At 37.6% G+C, this 21,290-nt stretch overlaps 1 protein-coding gene across 7 annotated transcripts in view; it reads left to right on the top strand.

Moving 5' to 3' along the window:
* The window catches only part of CDH12 (cadherin 12), a 588,550-nt gene that overhangs the window by 483,835 nt on the left and 83,425 nt on the right, over nt 1-21,290 (top strand). Inside the window, exon 1 of one of the 7 annotated variants that reach the window (XM_084508736.1) lies at nt 1,481-1,601. The exons of the other annotated variants lie outside the window; for them this stretch is intronic. Coding sequence (XP_084364862.1) covers nt 1,547-1,601 — 55 coding nt within the window. The 5' untranslated portion in view covers nt 1,481-1,546. Of the gene's footprint in view, nt 1-1,480; nt 1,602-21,290 lie in introns of those variants that run through there. 7 annotated transcript variants of the gene reach the window in all.

Genomic DNA, 21,290 nt, shown 5'->3' with positions numbered 1-21,290 from the left:
AGAAATGGAAAGTGAAGCCCGTGAGTTGAGATAAAGACAGTTTAATAAGACAGGAAAATAATAATAATAATAATAATAATAATAATAATAATAATAATAATAATAATAATAATAATACAATGATGATAATAGTACTACTACTAATAATATGTACAAACAAGTGATGCACAATGCAATTGCTCACCACCCGCTGACCGATGCCCAGCCTAACCCCGAGCAGTCCGGCCCCCTCCCCCGGCTAGCCACCCCTATACATTGTTTAGCATGACGTCAGATGGTATGGAATACCCCTTTGGCTAGTTTGGGTCACCTGTCCTGGGTCTGTCCCCTCCCAGCTCTTACTGCACCCCCAGCCTGCCTGTTGGCAGGACAGAGCGAAAGGCTGAGATGTCCTTGGCTTGGTATAAGCACTGCTCTGCAACAATTAAAACATCGGGGTGTTATCAGCACTCTTCTCATCCTAAGCCAAAACACAGCATTCCACCAGCTACTAGGAAGAAAATTAATTCTGTTCTAACTGAAACCAGGACACCCTTTAAGTGAGTCCTGCCCTAAATCATTACTACTTCTGTATGGACTCTTGTATGTGGCATGCTGTCAGAAGAATTCTTTGGTGGTTCATACCACATTCCCTATCAACATCACACATTGGTCATAGCCAATAACAGTCACACAGTTGAAAAAAATAAAAATAAAAAATAGGTAACTTGAATAGCTTTATTTTAGTCTAAAACACAGGATTTTCTTTTTCTTATTTAAGGAACTCTGCAAAGAACTGATTATCAGGACACAAGGGCATTGGTATACATAAAACAAAGGATTTCCCACAGTTATAAAGTTTGTTTCAGTATATTATAAAGGCCACAGTTTCTAGATAACTGCCAAGGTACCTGACATCTTTCATTCCTCCTGTGTTGACAAATGACTTACTTCAAGCGTGATCTTGTTTAGCCTTTCTTGCACTGGCACTGTTATTTAATTAAATGCATTTCTTCACTGAAAAGGAAGAATTTCAGCTTGTTAGCCCTTGTTTTACAGTCTATGAGCAGCAACTAACTACATCAAAGGTCCATTTAAGCAAATATTTTATTCTTTGAATGCATATGTACTTCCCTTGATCTCACATATGGAAAAGAACCACAGTCAGTAAGAACAAACATGCTGTAGTCAGCATTCAGATTCTTCCAAATTTTGGATTAATGACATAATATCAGTTTTTCGACACTGTTTTGGCTACTGTCATTTTAGTTTGATTGCAGAAGGCAAGAGTTGTCTTAGAAATATATTAATAGAAACCATTGTAGAAACTAGCTCTGACCTGATTTTAAATAAACAAATAAATAAATAAATAAATCTGCAGATTTGGCCAATTGAAATTACTCCTTGCAAAAATGTGCTTCTGATTGTTACCAGCCCTTCTGATGAGATCTGCCCAGCTACAGCTGTAGGTGGCTCTTCCTGTCCCCCCTCCAGACACACCCAGAGGAAAAGTCCTTGCCCTCTGGTAGGTCTGTGCTTGGGGAACTAAGTTTTACTCAATTTGTCAATGGATGCAGCCAAATGCTGGCATGTGAAATGTTGCAAAAGCAATTACTGGAGAGGTAAGAATATTAGTACAATTTCTGGTAAGCTCTTGCTCCTTTGTTCTTGTCACACCTTTATTCCTGAAGGTCTAGAATTTTCTTCATCCCTCTAGGAACTAGCGTGACTGATCATTCTTACTAGTTTTGCTTGTTTAAGATTTAACTTTGAAATTATTATCAATCTTTTTCTTACTAAGGAATCACTAGCCTAAAAAACAACTGAGAAACTGTTAATAAGTGCTTTTCTGTTAGTTATATAATTCACCGTATACAATCTTGTCAGTGTAGTTTACATGTGAAATCCTGTTACTATCACTGTAAGTAGTTTTTTTGTTTGTTTGTTTTATACCCTACTTACAAGTATAATGTCCTGCAAAGTGTAAATGTGACAAGATTTAACTTTCTCAGGTCAGTAATACAAAGCATACATATATACTGTATTCATGCCACAAAAATTATTTTTATATATGTACATGCAGTAGTAGGATGTGTAAGTCTGGAAACAAGTTGGATTACATTTGACAGCTGGAAATATATTTAGTTTAAGGAAAGTTCTGTAGAATAACAAATAAACTGAGAACTAGTTGTAAGAAAGTAAAAGTTGAGGTGTTCCGAGAACACAGCAGGAAGAGGAGATGTCTATAAAGATGCAAATGCTGCCAAAACCCATTAGTGTTGTCCTGAGTAAAGTGTGAGAGACTGCAAGTTTAAATGGGAAAGTCATTTTGAGAAAGGAGGCCCTTGGTTTCCTCAGAGGACTATGCTTAAAGGGCCTTCCAGAGCTGTGAAGAAACTGAAACCAGGCATTATATAAAGGTGTTTATTTTCTTGTCTCAATCTATAAATTGCGTTAAGTAAATACACAAGAAACCAAGCACTATGTAGTTGAACAATGTCACCATCTCCCTCCTGCACAGCCAGTGTGGGAGACAGCTTTGTTACCAAGGCTGTTCATCCTCATTAGCACTCGTTTATGCAGAGAATAATCTGTCCCGTGTATCAGGTGGATAGATTAGTAATATTATGCCTGTGGCTTTTAGCCCTGCATTGGCTTGTAGTCATACAGGAGAGCATCCAGAATTAGCACCAAACTGTTTTATCTGTGTTTTCTCTGTAAGTGCGGTGTTTATGCCTGCATACGTGCCTCATTCTTCAGCACCTCAAACAAAATGCTGTCAGCTAGCTTGGTGTGTTTGGTCTACTGAAACTTCTGGATACTACATAATCTCTCACATTAAGTTATGGTATGAATATAAAAAAGAAAATATGGTTCAAAAATTAGACTCTGGTCTTATGATCACTATTTCAGTCTTAAAGGACGGACAATGAACTGATACGTGCAAAATGATACTTCTCTGAGAATTACAACTAATCTAAAGTGGTCATTTAAAATAAATACATGTAATGTGCATGTGAGTTTTTTTTTTTTATTTAATGGATAGATTCAGCTTGAGCTTTTGTCAAAATTAAGGGTATATGTGTGTGTATATACATATACATGCCTAGTAATTTTGTAAAAATTACAAATTTGAACAGTGATACAGAGGGAAAAACCTAGAGGACAGGTGTATGGTTTTGCTTTCCTTTTTCCCATTTTTCTTATTTGGCTGCACACAGGTTTTTACATCAGAATGTGTTGATTTTTCCTCAACAAATAAGCGATAGGAAGTTATGCATAAGTGATGGCAGTAGACAACTGTACTACTGAGCTACATGCTGGGTCATCTCTTTACGTCTTTCCTTTCTTGAGAAACATATGCTCTGATAGGTTAAGGTTTTTAAATAAAAGTAAACATAGCATTCATAAATGCATAGGACATAAATAAAATGGTGAAGAAGCAGATATTGGTTACTAAACAAAATCTGTGAATAATAATTTGAAAACTTTCATGAACAAAATTCTGTATGCTGTCAGGAGAATGGCACCATCTGGTGGATCTTCTCTCCGGAAAATTTCTAATAGAAATTGTTATGATTTAGAGGCTGTTTGTCCATTATAAAACTGAATATTTTGTGAGAAGTGCTAACAATTAGGAGGACAAAAATGGTAATGGCGACTGACAATGTAATTGTCTCAATTGTCAGTTGTGGAATCCTATGGTTATTTCTTGCCATGTGAATATTTAAAATTACTCAAAAACTAAAATGCTTATTACATGTTTACTAGTACTATCTGTTCAAAGCAATGAGTAACTAGTACAGAAATAATGTGTTCTGAATACAATAATAGACTTCAGTAGACCAAAATAATATATAGGTTTTTGTTTGTTTGGTTGTGTTTTGTTGTTTTTTTTGGGGGTGGGGGGTGGAATTGGATACATGTGTCCTTAATTATTGCTTCATTATAGACCAAATATTTGATTTGGGGACTTCTGTAGTACTCATTTTTGGCTTTCAAACAGAATGACAGTCTTTGCTAAATGCATTCAGTAGTATACCAGTGATGTGCAAGTCTTGGGTAATCAGTCAATAGCTCTCCTACAAATTACAGAAGTCACAACATACACAGGGGTCTTTGAAGACAGCAGGTTCTGTCATCTTCTGCCCAACTTCTTATCTGCCCTGCTACATGGCATTAATGCAGGTTATCCAGTAACTGAATGAACCGGATATACTACCAGAGCTCATTTGTCTAAACTGCATGCACTCCATATGATGCCCTCATCCATGAAAAGAAAAGCTTGGGAACCAGTACTTAATGAAATTTTTCATCCACAGCATCTGCATTATACTGTAGAGGAAAATATTCCAGAGGCCTTTTCCAAAAATTTTGCTTGTCCTATATAAATAAATATGATTCTAAGCAGCGTAGAAAATTAGTATAGTCAAGCTGAATTTTTATTAGCCTGACCGCAGTCAGGAACTGAAGTGTGCTTTGGAGAATTCAGTAAGAAAATACTTAGAATTACTTAAGGACAGTAATTTACAGCTTCAAAATTCAGTCACTGTTGGGAACCCCAATAGTGCCAGGCATGTAATAGAAACATATTGAAACCAACAAAGAAAAATTAATTAGACATTTTTACATAATGGTCAAAGAGTGCACTCCTTCATTCAATGAAACCTTCACAGGCCTACTGAATTTAAAGGAAACCAGATTGTATTCTGCACTATATTAAGCTACCATAACAAAGAAATGAAAGAACCTGTTTTCTCCGCTGTCTTCCTATAAATTTCTCCTAAGCTATCCCCCATTCATTAATTATTATTATTATTTTTCTTTTGATTATAGAAAAGCACACCCATAGAGAAATTCAAATGAATAAATTAAAACTAGACAAGAAATGGCCTGACACTGCTTAGATTTCTCATTAAAATTCTATATTTTTTTTAGATAATTGTGACATACACTCATTTTTGCCAGCCTCTTGACATAAAGTTGGCACTGGGTGTGAAAGGGCCATAGAAAAGCCAACTGGAGCTATCATTTGATATGTAGTGCGTTTCCAGAAAACACAGTCTCTTATTTATCCCGTAATTGATTAAATGGTTGAAGTGTGTCAAAAGAGCTATTTCAAATATCACCATGTTGTGGTTCCGCTTGAGTGGGCAGCCAAGCTCCACCACAGCCACTCTCTCACTCCCCCTCCTCAAAGAGGAATGGGGAGAAAATACGATGAAAAGGGCTCAAAGGTTGAAATAAGGACAAGAAGATCACGCAGTAATTATTGTAACGGGCAAAACAGACTCAGCATAGGGAGATAGTAAGATTTATTGCTTATTACTAACAAGCTAGAGAAGTGAGAAACAAAGGAAAAAAAAAAAAAAAACAAAAGCACCTTCCCCCCCATCTACCCTCTTCCACCTCCTCCCCCTGAGCGGTGCAGAGGAATGGGGGTTATGGTCAGTCTACAGCGCTTCTTCTCTGCTGCTCCTTCTCGGTCACTCTCGTCCCCTGTGCTGTGGGGTCCCACCCACGGGATGCAGTCCTTGATGAACTGATCCGGCGTGGGCTTCCCACAGGCAGCAGCTCTTCCAGAGCTGCTCCAGATATGGGTCCGTACCACGGGGTCCATCCCTCAGGAGAAAACTGCTCCAACCTGGCTCCCCCACAGGCAGCAACTCCTGCCAGGTCACCTGCTCCTGCGTGGGCTCCTCTCCATGAGCTACAGGTCCGGCCTGGGATCTGCTCCAGCAGGGGTCTTCCACAGGCGGCAGCCTCCATCAGTGCAGGTCCACCTGCTCCACTGTGGTCTCCTCCATGGGCTGCAGCGTGGAACCCTGCTCCACCGTGGTACTCCATGGGCTGCAGGGGGACATCCTGCTTCACCATGGTCCTCACCACAGACCGCAGGGGACTTCTGCTCCGGCACCTGGAGCACCTCTCCCCTTCCTTCTTCACTGACCTTGGCACCTGCAAGGCTGTTCCTCACTCCTCTCACTCTCCCGGCTGCTGTGTGGCGCAGTGTTTTTTTTCCCTGTCTTAAATATGCTCTCACAGAGGCGCAAAACAACATCGCTTATTGGCTCAGCTCTGGTCAGCAGTGGGGCCCTTACCAAACATGGGGCAGCTTCTCGATCCTTCTCACAGAAACCACCCCCATAGCCCCCTGCTACAAAAACCTTGCCACGTAAACCCACTACACACCACAAAATAAAACGAAGCTGAAAACAAGAGAGTTAGAGTTGAAGGATGACAAATAGATGAGCACTTCATGTCAACATTGCTCTCCAGGAAGGAGTCAGTCTATAAAAGAGGATGTGCTTATTTATTTATTTATTTATTACTGTAGGGACAGCAACAGCTGCTTCTGGGACATTTTATCAAGCAGGGCTTGCGTAAGGATTGAGAGTGAAAGTCCCAGAGGGGAAAGAGTCAAGTGGACAGGAGGGATGGTTGCAGAACAGACACAGTAGGCCATAGGGCAGGATAAGCAAACAGGGTGATCAAATGTGGTACCTAAGTATGGGAGATTAGACTGGCTGAATTAGAAAATCACTTTCTGTGGCTCTCCAGTTGGAGTCAATGGGAATGGGAGTAGGTCACTGTAACATTTAGGCCTCTGGAAATAGCAAAAGGTACAAACAGAGTTCTGCAGCCAAGGAGGAGACCTGCAATCACTCTAGGTAAAGTATCACTGTTCTCATAAGAGGAGAGAATACTTCTAGCAGCTAGATGGGAGACTTGGCACTTTTATTCTTTTGGTTTTGCTCTTAGTAACTGTTCCCATGTCTAGAAGCCTTAATAGGTCTGAGAGGGAAACTGAGAACTTACTGCACTCAGATGGCAGAGGTTTTAGCACCTCTTTCTGCAGCTACTATGTAAACTTGCAAATGCATGTGTTTTATGTCATCTAACGGATTCCAGAGCTGCAAAAACAAAAGAACAGTTAGGATTGTTCAGCTGAACTACAGTAATCTGCACATCCTATGCAGTATTTGGAATTATACCATTTGCTATAAGCCTCCAATAGTTAATAAAATGAAAATGAATGTTGAAAACAATACCTGTCTTCTGCCTGAGGCATGTTACTAATTTTATCATGCTGTTGAATAATTTGGATCTCATTTCAGGGATCAGTTTAGTTGACAAATGTGATTGTGGCTCATGGAAAAGAAATTGATGTTAAAAATATTTAGAATTAGGGTATTCAAAAATAATTTATTAAAGAGGTTACTTTCTGCCTCTTACGCCTGTGATAAACAGGTTGGGGAACATTTCTAAAAACTTTTCACTATTGTCTGAGTCAGTCAGCTTCAACAATTTCATAAAAGTAGCCCTAAGTACCATGTTTTTGAAAGTGCTAAAATCATCAGGCTGGCCTAGTCAGTTAGATGAATGATTCCCGTAAAAAGAACACACGTAAAATTTTCTTAATGCTTTGAATCAAAATAGATTTTTTTTGAGTGGTGCTACTTCACACAGGCATACCACTTTGCAAAAGGAACCAAAATGTATTGGAACGAGATAATTTCTTGTATACATCCATAATGAGATGCATCTGTGACAGGTACCAGGAGTTCTTGAAGAGGAGTATTTGAAGAGTTCCAAAAGAGTTCATTTGGCCATTTTGGATACACAATGCATTGTGTATGTAGTTAATGATTTGAAGAAAATAATGTTTGGTGAATCATCCAAGCAAAGTTTCTCTACCAGAAAGGCTGTGCAAAATTAAATCAAAGCATCAAGTTTGAAAATTTAAGGCTTAATCCCATGTCTCTGGATAAGCATTAACATAACAAGAAACATCTGGTTTTATCTGGAGTAATAGTTCTAGATGGGTTTGGATTATCTAAACATGTATCTTCACTATCCAATGTAATGAGAGCTCTGTTGTTAATTTTAGGATTAACACCTTTCCCAAATGGGGCTTTACAATGGGAAGTACAGAATATTCTCAATTGTGAAAAAGATAAGGAACATAAATACATTTTGCTAGAAGATCCACACTATTATACTAGTTATGAATATAGTTTTGTTTGCCAGTCTTATCTAAAATAAGGAGTTCTGGGATCTTGGTTTGCTTCTAACACATTAGAAAGAGTGACCCCTATGTGATTGCAGCTTTTAGCATTACCTAGAATAACTCAGAGACTGCTGGCTAACTCATCACCAGATCTGCTGTGATTCTGTTCTGAAGTTTTTCAACCACAACCCACTTAGTCAATAACACAGTATCCCTTGAGCATTCGAGCATTTATTTTTAGATGCAGGATGAATAAAGATTTAATTGATAAATGATCATTGCCTGCATTTTGGGGTGGGTAGGTACATTAACTTTTAGAGTGCTGAGATTGAAATCTTGAGTGCCTGAAGTTAAATCATAAAATTTCAGCACCTACAATTAAGACACACTGATGAAAACAATACTCTCTTTAAAACAGAGCTCTTAGAGTTATAGTCTTTATCAAGCAGAGCAATATGGTTTTTGTTTGTTTGTTTTTGTGTTTGTTTTTTATGCCCAGTACTTGAAATCCTAATCTCATCCATATCCTTCATCACATCTCCTACTTGCTGCAGTAGTAGTTTATGCTGGAATAACAGAACTGTCTTGAGTCTCTTCAGAGTTTATAACTGCATCACAAGGGACTGTAATGTTACTACAGTGGGGTTTTTTAAAGAGTTTATTCACTTAAAAATTCAATTCCAGAATCTTGAAACTATTTGTCAGCTATCTGATTATACATGTAGAAATGTCTTAGGACAGGTTTTAATGCAATAGTCCAAATTATAAGAGCCACCTTCTGTCTGTTTACCTAAGAAATGGTTGTATTCTAACTATTTAGGGTATATGGCTGTCTTTCAGTCTCACTTGTGTTGCTGGAAACACATAGTGCTTGACTGATAAGGAGTATTCATACAAAAGAAGCTGAGAAGGAAAAAATGAATGAGTGACATCCCATGAGTCACGCAGCTTTCTTTGAAAAACATATAACCCCTGCTCCTGCGAATTATTAAATATATGAAAAGTGAAAGTTTATAAACAGTCTGACTTACGAAATTTTCCTAAAAGAAGGTGGACACTACAATTGAATATCCCTAAATAAAACAAACAAACAAAAAACAAACAAGCAAACAAAAACAAACAACAACAACAAAAAAACTCTGTGAATGTCTCTTCCACTTCTTCATGCAGTTCTGGAAATAGAGGCTTTCTTATTCTGGCTTCTTTACAAATGCTTAGGATGGTTTTAGTGGATTAGAATGCTTGAGGTTAATTTAGCATCATGTTTTTATTTTGTTTTATTTTAAGAGCCACACTTTATCTTTCAGTTTTCAATAAGGCAAACAAACAAAATCATGTGCTTGCATAACTGTAAGTTACAACCTGCCTTTTAAAATGTTACCCAGAATATGCAGTATTTTGTAGTTCTGTCACCTCTTGTGATTGGCATTCAACTGCTTCTTGACTGTAGTCCATAATTGTCTCAGAGGTGTGCCTTTAAGGATTTTAAAGAATGTGATACACAGCTTTATATTACTTAGATTGGTATAGTTCGGTATTCTGCCCAATGCTACATTTCTGAGTTATGTATATTTCTCTGGCAGTGATATAGTAGAAGACTTCCTGTCATCACCATCATACAGAGCACCAAAAATCAATGCACGTTGACCTGTCTTAGAACAGCATATACCACTTCATGTGAAGGCTCATATTTCCTTTTTATAATGGCAAATCTAAGCAGCAGAGGAATTCTTTGTTGACCACACTGTATGGTACACAAGTCAGAACAGGAGCAGACTTCCCTGTTCCAGCCTTCTGCTTCAGTCCTGTCTTCAGCATCTTTCCTGATGCTGAGAAAACCTCTGCCTGCAGAATCCTGAAACAGAGACATGCATAGTAAAGTAGAAAAGAGTGAAAAGCATGTTTCTGTGACCTTTTGGTGAAGAATGTCGTTCTAGTTATGCCTGGCAAGTGCATTTCTCCAGTGAAACACTGACATTTTCTTTGTCTCACTGGGCTTTTCTTAGGAAAACTGCTTGCCAATCCCTAGCCTGGCAGCACACAGTCCAGAAATTTAGCTGTTGTGAAAGATGCTTGAGGTTTTGTTTAATAATATTGTATTGTCATAGCATGATACTGATCCAAATTAGAAAGTAAATACAAAATTGGATTTACGGTTAGATCAGTAACAAATCAGACTCCTACACTGGAGAGTTCTAATATGAGTTTAGGAAAAAACAAAACAGAATGCAGTCATGAAAAAAAGGGAATTGTCATACTAACAGAAAATACTTGAGACAGGAATGTCAGGCACACGGCCAATTTTTAGTGGGTGTATTTAAAACTTCCATATGTTTAATATAATCTTGTGGTTTGAGTTTCTTCTCTCACCTAATCAATAAATATTCTATTTTCAGTGCTATGAAATTGACTTAATATGTATGCTAGTATTACCATAAAATCTTCTATCTTCGGTTAAGACTTTATGGATTTTTGCTAATTAATTTTCAGTTGTTCCTTATGTGAAATAATGAAGGTATGTATGTGTTATGAAAGTGTCTAAATGCTCTGAAAAGGATTAGAGATCCATTACTCCTGTAATGTGAGTGCTGAGAACTTGGCATCCAGACTGCATCTAGTCATAGTTTCAAATAAACTCTGATCTGGTCCCTTGGACTGAACACCTTCCTATTAACAGCTGTGTTGCATCAAGTACATACCTAAAGCAAACCATCCAGCTTAGCTTCACCCCAGAAAAATCCAGCTTGCACACTCAAAGAATGATTCACATTAACCAGAGCATAGTAAGGGGGAACAGTTGAAAGATTTTCTTCAGAAATGCACTCCTGAGCCAAATTAAAATGCTAACACAGAGGCACTTCTATCTTACCTACAAAGACAAGTGTATAGCAATATTTCAAGGAGACAATGTCTGTTTATATGCTGTATAGAAACATAAAGTGAGGGTTGGAAGGAATTTCAGTTACTTAATGCGTTTGCACTAGGAGCAGCCTGCCACATTTATGTCATTCCTAATAAGCAGGTGTCTAAACCTTTCTCAAGGGCTCCCAAAGATGGTGAGTCTAAGTCCCTCTAGTCATAACAATAATAATAATAATAACAACAACTTGCTTACTATTAGCATTAGGGCTCAGTATGAAGATTGAATGCTTAACCTGAATGCCTGCACTGCGTTCTGCTGCCAGCTGTTTGTTCCACATCTCTCAGGAATTTCTGCTGCGGTGGTGATTCAGCTGTCTGTGCAAAGGCCACTAAACTGCTGCAAATTACCAAGGAAATCTGAGGTTAACATCACTTTGTATTGTTATGTGTGGATGGGTCATTCCTACAACAGGGATGGGATTTCTCAGAGGTAATGGAAAGCCCAGCTAAGGGTCACCACAGGCAGCCCTATGCAAGCTGTCTCTGCTCATCCACCAAAAATCTCTGTGTACCTTGCTGTATGTTCAGTTCATTACTCTTTACCCTATCCCCTGTAGAAAGGGAAATTAGTCCAATACCTGTGTTTTAGGAAGACCTATTATATTATAGTAAGCTATTATACTGAAAGATATATTTGGAAGGGGTCTAATTGTATTTCAGGATTTAAACCAATCCCTGCTACGAATCAGATCAGGATGTTACACGGGGGCGTGTTATCCTGAGTGTTTTCAAATAATGGATTTCTTTCACCTTTTCTCTGAAAAACTGTTTGTGCTGCAAGCTGACCATGCTGTCACTTAGATTAGCAATTCCTCATTTATTTTTTTCTTACAAATGAGTTTACATGAGGAGAACCCTTGGTGGGGCCCAACAACATCCATGCCATTCCAAGGTCTGAAACCCCTATAGGCAGACCAATGTCCTTCAGTACCATTGGTTTGTGGGTTACTTTCCCCATCACTGCTGAAGGTTAGTTGCCATTGTTGACGGTAGTTGAATGTTGATGTCGGATGCCATGTAGAATACTGTAGAAATTATAAGTTAAATTACCAAATGGATCAGATGACGTTTTAAATTTTAATGCTAGTAAACGTGTAGAGTAAAATTCTATGGATCCTTTGATCTTGTAGTAGCAAGAAAGCCTTCAAAGCATTGTTCAGATTAAATTAAGGAAAAATCAGTACCTTTCACATAATATCACATTGTATACTAGATTGTGTACAAGTCAGTGTTGTATTCTGGGGTTATTTTTATATGTTAGCATGTCTCTAATACAAGTTTGCCTTTAGGAGATTTGTAGATTTTAACTAGGAAAAAAAAATCTAAAGGTAAATTCATAAAAATCTGAAGGTACAAGTCAACATATTTGACAGTTTATGAAAGACTGCCCTGCATCCTTCTTGAGTGATTTAGCCACAACACTATAAGTAGGTAGGAAGAGATGTGATACAGGCAAAACAAATTTTAAAAGTGCTATCATCATCATCTCCAAATTTTTTTTCCTTGAAATGTCACCACATTAGCATGAATTTGGTTATGAAGAATTGTTTCTAAGTGCATAACTATTAAGATAGATCCTGACAAATTTATTTCTGTCATTCAAAACCTAAAAGATTTTTCATGCAATTCTAGAATACAACTGAACTTTATTCATGTAAGGATGCCTGGGTGAACGCTGAATTAAATTATTTCTAACCATGTCCAACATCTCGTAAAAATAAATGAAACAAACCAGCCTCAATAACCACCTGAACATTTACTGAGAATCAAACTGAAGTTCTTTTAACTGATATGCAATATGAATGACATTTATTTCACACTAATTTTTCCTCTGTCTTGTATAAAGCTGTAATTACCCTATTACTACATTCTGAATAAATCATTTGACGTTTGAAGAATTGATGTGTAAAATTCCAGCTCGTGAAAAATTTCAAACAGTAAAATAATGGAAGTATGTTATGACAGACTTTCTCCTGAATTCTTTATGTGATGTCCACCATTTTTTACATAGATTTGTTGGGGCCATTTCAAGATCCTTGCCACACCTTAAGAATCTCCAAGGAGCTCTTAAATGAGAAAAATGAATGCCATTTTCTGGACTGCTTAAAAATGCTTCTTTTCCTGGTACTCTTTCAACTGGCACTGGAATGATAGTATGCTTTTGAAAGGCACACAGCCGATAATAATAATGAATGCTTTACAGCTAAACATCATGAAAACCATCAAGTTTCATTAGCATTAAAAAGCTAGGAATCAATTCCAGTATATCACTGTCCTCATTCAAAGTGAGCATAATAATTAGCCTTTTCTTTGAATATTTGTATCTGAAAAATATTTTGATCACGCTGAAACCACTTAACAGATTAATGAATGAATAACAACTCTTTGTACTGTTATTCTGGGGTTGACTCTTTTTCTTCAAGCCCTTAAGATTTCAGTGCACCAGATATGTCTAACATCTCTTGTTTCATAATTATATTAAAGAAAATATTTACTTCCAAGGGCACACACCTAGACTCACACAGTGTTGGTGAAGTTTTCTGGATCAGACATAGTATTCTGATATCAGAAAGGTTCTTTCTCTAATAGAGCTAACACCACCTCCCTGCAAAACATAAGCTAATCCAACTAAAGTATCTTTTTTTTCCAGTGAAGAGTCATCTACTGTAGGGATTCTCCCAGAATAGCTATCATTATTAGAGGGTGTACTAGTTATTTTTATCTCCTACATCGAAGTCCCTCTTAAGTCATGGCCTAGAAAGTTACCAAGTAGTCAAAATGATAAAAGCAAAAGTCAAAAGTAAGTTTTCTATTTGCTGGATTTCATATGAAAGGAACTTCAGTCATGCTGGTAAGAGAAAAGCAATTCACACACTTGAAAGTGGAAAGAAAAAATCACTCTCAAGAGATGTATTTCTCAAATGGATGTATATTAAGCTTGCTATTTGTTAATTGGGTCTTGTGCTTCTCTCCTTCTGCATTTTTTCCAGAAGATGCTTTACCAGGCTACTCCTTTATGTGCATATTGGGTATAGCCTATTAGCTGCTATTTCAAGCTCCTCATTTGCTTCAGCAGTGCAACCTCTGTAAACATTATCACAGCCCTGGGACTCTGTAAGCAGCTGGATGTCTTTATAAATAAATAAATAGCCTAAATTAATAAAAAGAAATTAAATAAATAAATATGCAATGATAACAGCGCCATTTTTAGCTTAGCCAGATTGTCTGCCCTTCGTGGCTTACTCTAGCTGACCCCAACAGATGAGGTTAGGAAAAGAAGGGGAAAAGAAAATAATTGCTTTGCTGATTTCCAAGCCAAATAATTATTAAATAATTATCTGGAGGGAAAACAACAAAACAACAACAACAACAAACAGCTGTAAGTTTCCCTCCATCATCCATGAGGGAGACAGGGTTGGCCTGGAGAAAGGGACCTTTTAATTAATTTGCAATAAAGACTTGAGAGACAAAACAATTGTGAGAAATAAAATGTGACATCTCTTTCTAAATCCTTATTTTTACTTTTTAAAGCATTTATTGCATAAGGAAGAAGAAACAAAAAATCTTGCTTCACAAGACCATGTCTTCCAATTTGCCAGAAACAAACAAAAACAACTCGACACTTAAAACACTTTTCCAGATGAAATCAGAGTATGTATGTAAGCCTAACAAAGACTATCTTGAAAACCATCTTCCATACTACCTGGACTGTTGGCACTGTGAATAAAATAATGGTATTCTAGAGATACTAGAAATAGGTTTGATTATGCTGACTTGCAACAGCTTCTGGCTGTCAGCACAGCAAATGTATTAGCAAAAAGCTTCTTCTATTCATCAGTTACAACAGGGAATGATAGTATTACTTTTGTGGACATGGCTACTTCAGGCAGCTGAGAGAAAAAATACACTTGTTCATAGTGGTGTTTGGAGTACAAAACAGGAGAAAAGTGTGCTTTCCTGATTGTGTCTGGTATTCATGATATTGATGGTGCCAGCAAGCTTATGTTATTATTGGGGTTGCACAGCCATGAATACATAAACTAGGAAGTGGCCTTTCCAAGTAAAATAAGTCTCCCTCACGTTACTTTTGTGGATGTCAGCTTCAGGAGTTTATCTTCAAAACATATTATTGGTAATTTTTTTCTATAAAAGATAAGCCCCAAAATGACAATGTCAGCATCTCTCTTTACATGTTCTCCCTGTGCTGGAGCTTTGTTAACATTGACAATGGCAGGTCAGCGAAACATTTATTGAGATGGGAGATCTGCTGATCTGAATTGCAGTAGTGAGTTATAAATTCACTTTTAAGTTTTTTGTTTTGTTTTGTTTTACTGGTAAGAAGGAAACATAAGATAGATGTTGCTTAGGTTTTTACTTGAATTGTCAAAAGTGCATGGGAATTGTTCAGGTTACCAAGGTGCTATTCAGGGAATTGTTTAGGAAGAATATTGTGCAAAGTAGCGAGTTCCTATGCTGTCAGGAATGCTCCTCATTCTTCCTGCCCATATATAAAATGTTTGCACAATCTTCTGATTTTGTTCAAAAGTACTAAACACCAACAGCTCCCATCAGAGTGACAAAACCACAGAATCATACATGTGTTAGGGAAGAGACTGTATAGCAATATTATGATGGGTCTTCTAACTCTACAAGAAAATGAGATTGAAAAGGAGCTAGATCCAAGAAAATTGGAACCATCACTTGTAATAAGAAATGTTAATTAGAACAAGTAAATTGTATGAAATTGAGTCTTTTCACTTAAGAAGTCTCACACTCGCTTCTTCCTAACAGTAAAAACAGTGATTGAGACAAATTGTGAAAATTGAATAGTGAAACCCGTACTTCAAAAAGAAGACTATCTCATTCAGGAATCTGCTTGACATGATCCCACAGGAGCACCCAAAAAAGTTGTGGGACCTCTGTTGTTGGAGACATTCAAAATTTGTCTTGACAAGACCCTGAGCATATGGCTCTGACTTCACCTACTCTAGGCAGGAGTTTATTCTGGGTGACCTGCAGGGGTCCCTTTCCACCTTCGTGCCAGGATGGGTAAAGTGGAGCTGATCTAAGTCCTACTCTAGTTTGCACTATTCCTTACCCTCTCAGTTACTCCTAAACTTTACTGCTCATATCCAGACCCCTCGCCTTTTCAAAGCCTCAACACATCCTCCCTTCACTTTATGTTGAAACGAATTCACTGCTACTCATAATTAATTTTTAGCATTTATTACCAACATTTATGGAATTTGCAGGCCCAGTTACAGTTGATTATAATGAGAAAAGACTTGACATATTGTAGTGGGTTTACGTGGCAAGCTTTTGGTAGCAGGGGGCCATAGGGGTGGTTTCTGTGAGAAAGATCTAGAAGCTGCCCCATGTTTGGAAAGGGCCCCATTGTTTTCCAGAGCAGAGCCAATAAGCGATGCTGTTTTGCGCCTCTGTGAGAGCATATTTAAGACAGGGAAAAAAAACACTGCGCCACACAGCAGCCGGGAGAGTGAAGGGAGTGAGAAACAGCCTTGCAGGTGCCAAGGTCAGTGAAGAAGGAGGGGGAGAGGTGCTCCAGGCGCCGGAGCAGAAGTCCCCTGCGGTCTGTGGTGAGGACCATGGTGAAGCAGGATGTCCCCCTGCAGCCCATGGAGTACCACGGTGGAGCAGGGTTCCATGCTGCAGCCCATGGAGGAGACCACAGTGGAGCAGGTGGACCTGCACCAATGGAGGCTGCCGCCTGTGGAAGACCCCTGCCCGAGCAGGTTCCGGGCCGGACCTGTAGCCCGTGGAGAGGAGCCCACGCAGGAGCAGGTGACCTGGCAGGAGCTGCTGCCCGTGGGGGAGCCAGGTTGGAGCAGTTTTCTCCTGAGGGATGGACCCCGTGGTACGGACCCATATCTGGAGCAGCTCTGGAAGAGCTGCTGCCTGTGGGAAGCCCACGCCGGATCAGTTCATCAAGGACTGCATCCCATGGGTGGGACCCCACAGCACAGGGGATGAGAGTGACCAAGAAGGAGCAGCAGAGAAGAAGCACTGTAGACTGACCATAACCCCCATTCCCCCGTTCCCCTGCGCCGCTCGGGGGGAGGAGGTGGAAGAGGGTGGATGGGGGGGAAGGTGCTTTTGATTTTTTTTTTCCTTTGTTTCTCACTTCTCTTGCTTGTTAGTAATGAGCAATAAATCTTACTATCTTCTTATGCTGAGTCTGTTTTGCCCGTTACAATAATTATTGCATGATTTTCTCTTCCTTATTTCAACCCTTGAGCCCTTTTCACATATTTTCTCCCCATTCCTCTTTGAGGAGGGGGAGTGAGAGAGCGGCTGTGGTGGAGCTCGGCTGCCCACTCGAGCAGAACCACGACACATATCACCAGCTCTTTTTTTCTTTGTCTTTGCAATTCTATCGCCTTTATAGTATATATGTGTATATATATACATATATTTGCAAGAATCCTGTCTAAATAGCAGTCTGTTGGCTTCTTCTAACATTGAATCCTCTCACTTCCCTGCAGTGGATAGAACAGGATAGGACAGGACAGTTGGAAGGGACCTTCAAAGATCACCTACTCTAACTGCCTGAACTCTTCAGGGCTAGACAAAAGTTAAAGCATATATTACTGAGGGCATTATTCAAACTCCTATTGAACACTGACAGACACAGGGCATCAACCACCTTGCCTGTTCTAGTGTTTGACCACCCTTATGGTAAAGACATTTTCCTCATGTCCAGTCTGACCCTGGAACAACTTTGTGCTGATCCTGGCTGTCCTGCCATCAGTGACCAGGAGCAGAGACTGGCACCTTCCTCTGTGCTTCCCCTCCTCAGGGAGTTGCAGAGAGCCCTTTCAACCTCCTCTTCTCCAGAGGAGACAACCCAAGTCTCTCCTCACAGGAAATGCCTTCCAGCCCTTTCATCAGCTTTCTTGCCCTCCTCTGGATGCTTTTAAGTAACATCCTTTTTGTATTGTGGAGGTCTGCATGCAATATTCAACATAAGGCCACACCAACACTAAATATAATGACCAGTTTATCTATTCCCAATTGAATTTTGTGAATTCTTGGTCATGCTCAACAAACTAAATATAGGAGAATTCATGTTTCTGATGTGTTTGGATTATTTATTTTTTATTTTTTTTTTTGGAAGCCAACAATAACTCTACAGCCAACAAGCTGTTCCACTACATTTTTGTAATGGCAAAATATTTTTCCTTTCTGAAAGAGAACAGAAGGTCAATATTTTATTATTTTATAAAAAAAAAGAAATTGGGAAAACATCAATAAATTATATGTTCTGTTTTGAAAATGGAGATGGTTTGATCTTCTGAATAGAGCACTTGTTTTAAGTGATTTTTGACTGGTCATTCATAAGCAATTTGAAAATGTGAAATTGTGATTTTTTAAATTTTTTTAATACTTTTTGATGGGAGGAGATTTAATCAATACTGTTTTTCTTTCAAAGATCCTTTTGATTTTGGCAAAGTAGCATTTTTAGTAACAAAAGACTATTAGAAAATTCAGTAGCAGTTTTAGAAGTCAAGTCCTTGTTGCAAAAAATATGGTTTAATCTTGTATATTGTCTACATCATTTTAAAGAAAATAAAATCTTCATTACCATTCCATACCATTTCCTTGAGCCATGTGAACACTTTAGCATTATTTTTCTTTTCTTTCTAAAACATAAATAAATTATTGCTTAAGCACATCGTTCCATTCTTCTACATTTTATAATCCATTACATCAAGTATTTGTTGATTGCATATCAGATATTAGAAATATAAGTATTTTTATCATCTAAGGTATTTCAAAACAATAAAATACTATATTTTTTGTTCATATGATTGCTCCATATAGTAATATAGGTACATATTTTAATTAAAATGTCATGAGCTATAATAAATGCAATCCTCTGTCACTATGTTTGTGCATTAAAGATTTACAGCTGTAGTGTCCTATATTATTGCCTGGGAAAACTAATTAGATTTTAGAGTCTAATTTTAAAAATATATTGGTTTTATGCTTTGCAATAAAATAGAAGGCTTGTTAGATACAATGGGCAACACTTGATAATACAGAAAGGATGAAAAACCAATTTCAGAAAACCTGTTCAGAAAATTAGATATGTATTTAAGTTAGTAAATGACTGTCAGCAGATTTAAATAAATAAAAATACTTGACCTCTCATAAAACTATAAGCTTTACACGTTATCTGTTTGTTGTAGAAGATCTGATAGAGGAATAAATCCAGTTGAAAGTATCACTGTGAAACAGTTTATTTTTTATATTCAGTGCATACTGAATCAAGCTAAAATATGTATCAAGCTGAAATATGACTTGGAATGTTTGCCTTAATAAAACTTAGTTTATAAATTTCCATTTCTTTCTTTTATATAGTAAGGTAGAGTTACCTGGAACATATATGTGAAAATATCTAAACTAATATTTTTTAGACAGCTACAAACTGGTCTCTGCAGGGACCATCAGTCACCTGCCGAATTTTCAGGCAGGCTGATGGCTGCTGTTCAGTTCCTTAACCTTGCAACAATTTTTTTTGTATAAAAATAGATATAGATTCAGCTGTGGTGTTTCACATGCCTACCTTTGCATTACTCCAAATTCAGGCCTGCGCTACCAGGCTCCATGTGCCCAGCCCCTGGCTGCAAAGGTGCCTGGAATGAAAGTCACTGCCTGCATTGTACAAGTCAAGTGATAGGGAGCATGAACTCCACCATCCGTGGCTTTTACCTCCTGGCTCCTTCTGGCTTTCACATTCTTTCAATCATTTTTTATCTTTTTGCAGAAGTATGAAGTCACTTGTTTGTCATGGTGGTTTTGTAAAGAGGAGAAGCTGGTCACTGCTCTGTAAAAACACTATTGATTATACAATCAACAGGTGCTGTTGCTAGGGCTTAAGAAACAAATGTTGGGACAGAGGATGAGCTCCAAAGTCCATTCCCAGCCACTGTGGCTTTGATTTGAATGGGCAAAAACAGATACGCTTGTTTTCTGCTGTATCTGTTGTTTCAGTCTCCAGACACCATATGGATTAAATTTATGAAAAATTACAAACTTTGCCTATCAGAAATCTCCCCACTAACACATTCAAGACCTCATATGTGAAAATCTTTACTCATATGTGAATTCTTCCATCATAACAAGAAAAATAAATGTTGCTTGAATATGTTATTTAGCATTTCTTACCTAAAACAGTTTGAATGTAAGACATGCAGATGAACCTATTGAGTGAGGCATTCTTGTTGTGTTTTTATTTAGTATACTTTGTAATAGTTTTTCTTATTTTGAAGTGTTGTTGATAAATGCATTCAGTCTTAAATCAGTTACAGGTTTTTTTTTTATTTCACCTGGAGGAAATACATTTATGAATTCAATTTATGCTAGCAGCTAGTTTCAAACCGATGTATCTTATCACACATGGCATTTTGTTGAGGGTTATCTTTTATTACAGAGCTGAATAGAACTTAAATACTCTACCATGTGCCTGATAAGATAGGCATAATAAGATTATATATATATATATATATCTGTTAAATAGAGATCTTGGTTGGAAAACCTTGGTTTCTTTCATAATGAAAATAATGAAATGAAATTTAACTATATAGTCAAAATCAGATTTATTCTAAATATTGATTTAATGGAGAAAAATAGTAAATAAATGAGTCGGTATTTTCTCTCTAATTCTGAAAATAAATCAATAAATCACACAGCTCATATGAAAGCAGAAAGTTCTTATAAGTTCTGTATAAGAAATAGGCTGCAGCGATTTTCACACAAATTTTGCCAGAGCTAAATCTGCATTCTGAATATGACCTAGCTTAGCAGACTAACATATCTGACAGTCCTCTTCAAAGTACACTGTAATTATCTTCCGTGAACTGAATTTATAAGGATTAAAAGCAGAGTTCTTATACTGATAAATACAGGTGAATTTTTGTAACTGAAATTAATAGAAATTAAGCATTACTATTTAACTAAAAGCTTAAGTACTTATGAGGCAGTGCTTTCTTCTTAATTTCTTTAAAATAGTATCACATTTACGATAAACTCTGCCTCACTGCAGCTTTGATATATCAGATAATACTATTTTCCAATCTTAAAATCTGTACAATATTAGGTTTAAAAATTCTTCTTTAAAAAAGAAAAAAATCTCCATATAGATTAATATTCGATGTTGTTTTCAATATGCAAGTGAGCTGTTATAAAGCAAAATTCATAAAGGTGACATATCCTAAAGTGCAAAAGTATTGGTTATCTAAGATGAGATTTTCCTAACTGCCTGACTTTAGGAGCCTTTTAACTGCCTACATTAGTTGTCAAGAGCAAGTCGACATGAACAGTCAGTGGTAAAACAAGTGATTAGCCCGCATGAGGT

This window comes from Aythya ferina, assembly GCF_964211825.1.
Source record: "Aythya ferina genome assembly, chromosome: 2".
In the NCBI taxonomy this organism is placed as follows: domain Eukaryota; kingdom Metazoa; phylum Chordata; class Aves; order Anseriformes; family Anatidae; genus Aythya; species Aythya ferina.
Note: the sequence above shows the minus strand (reverse complement) of the source record. Positions and strands in the feature narration are given on the sequence as shown.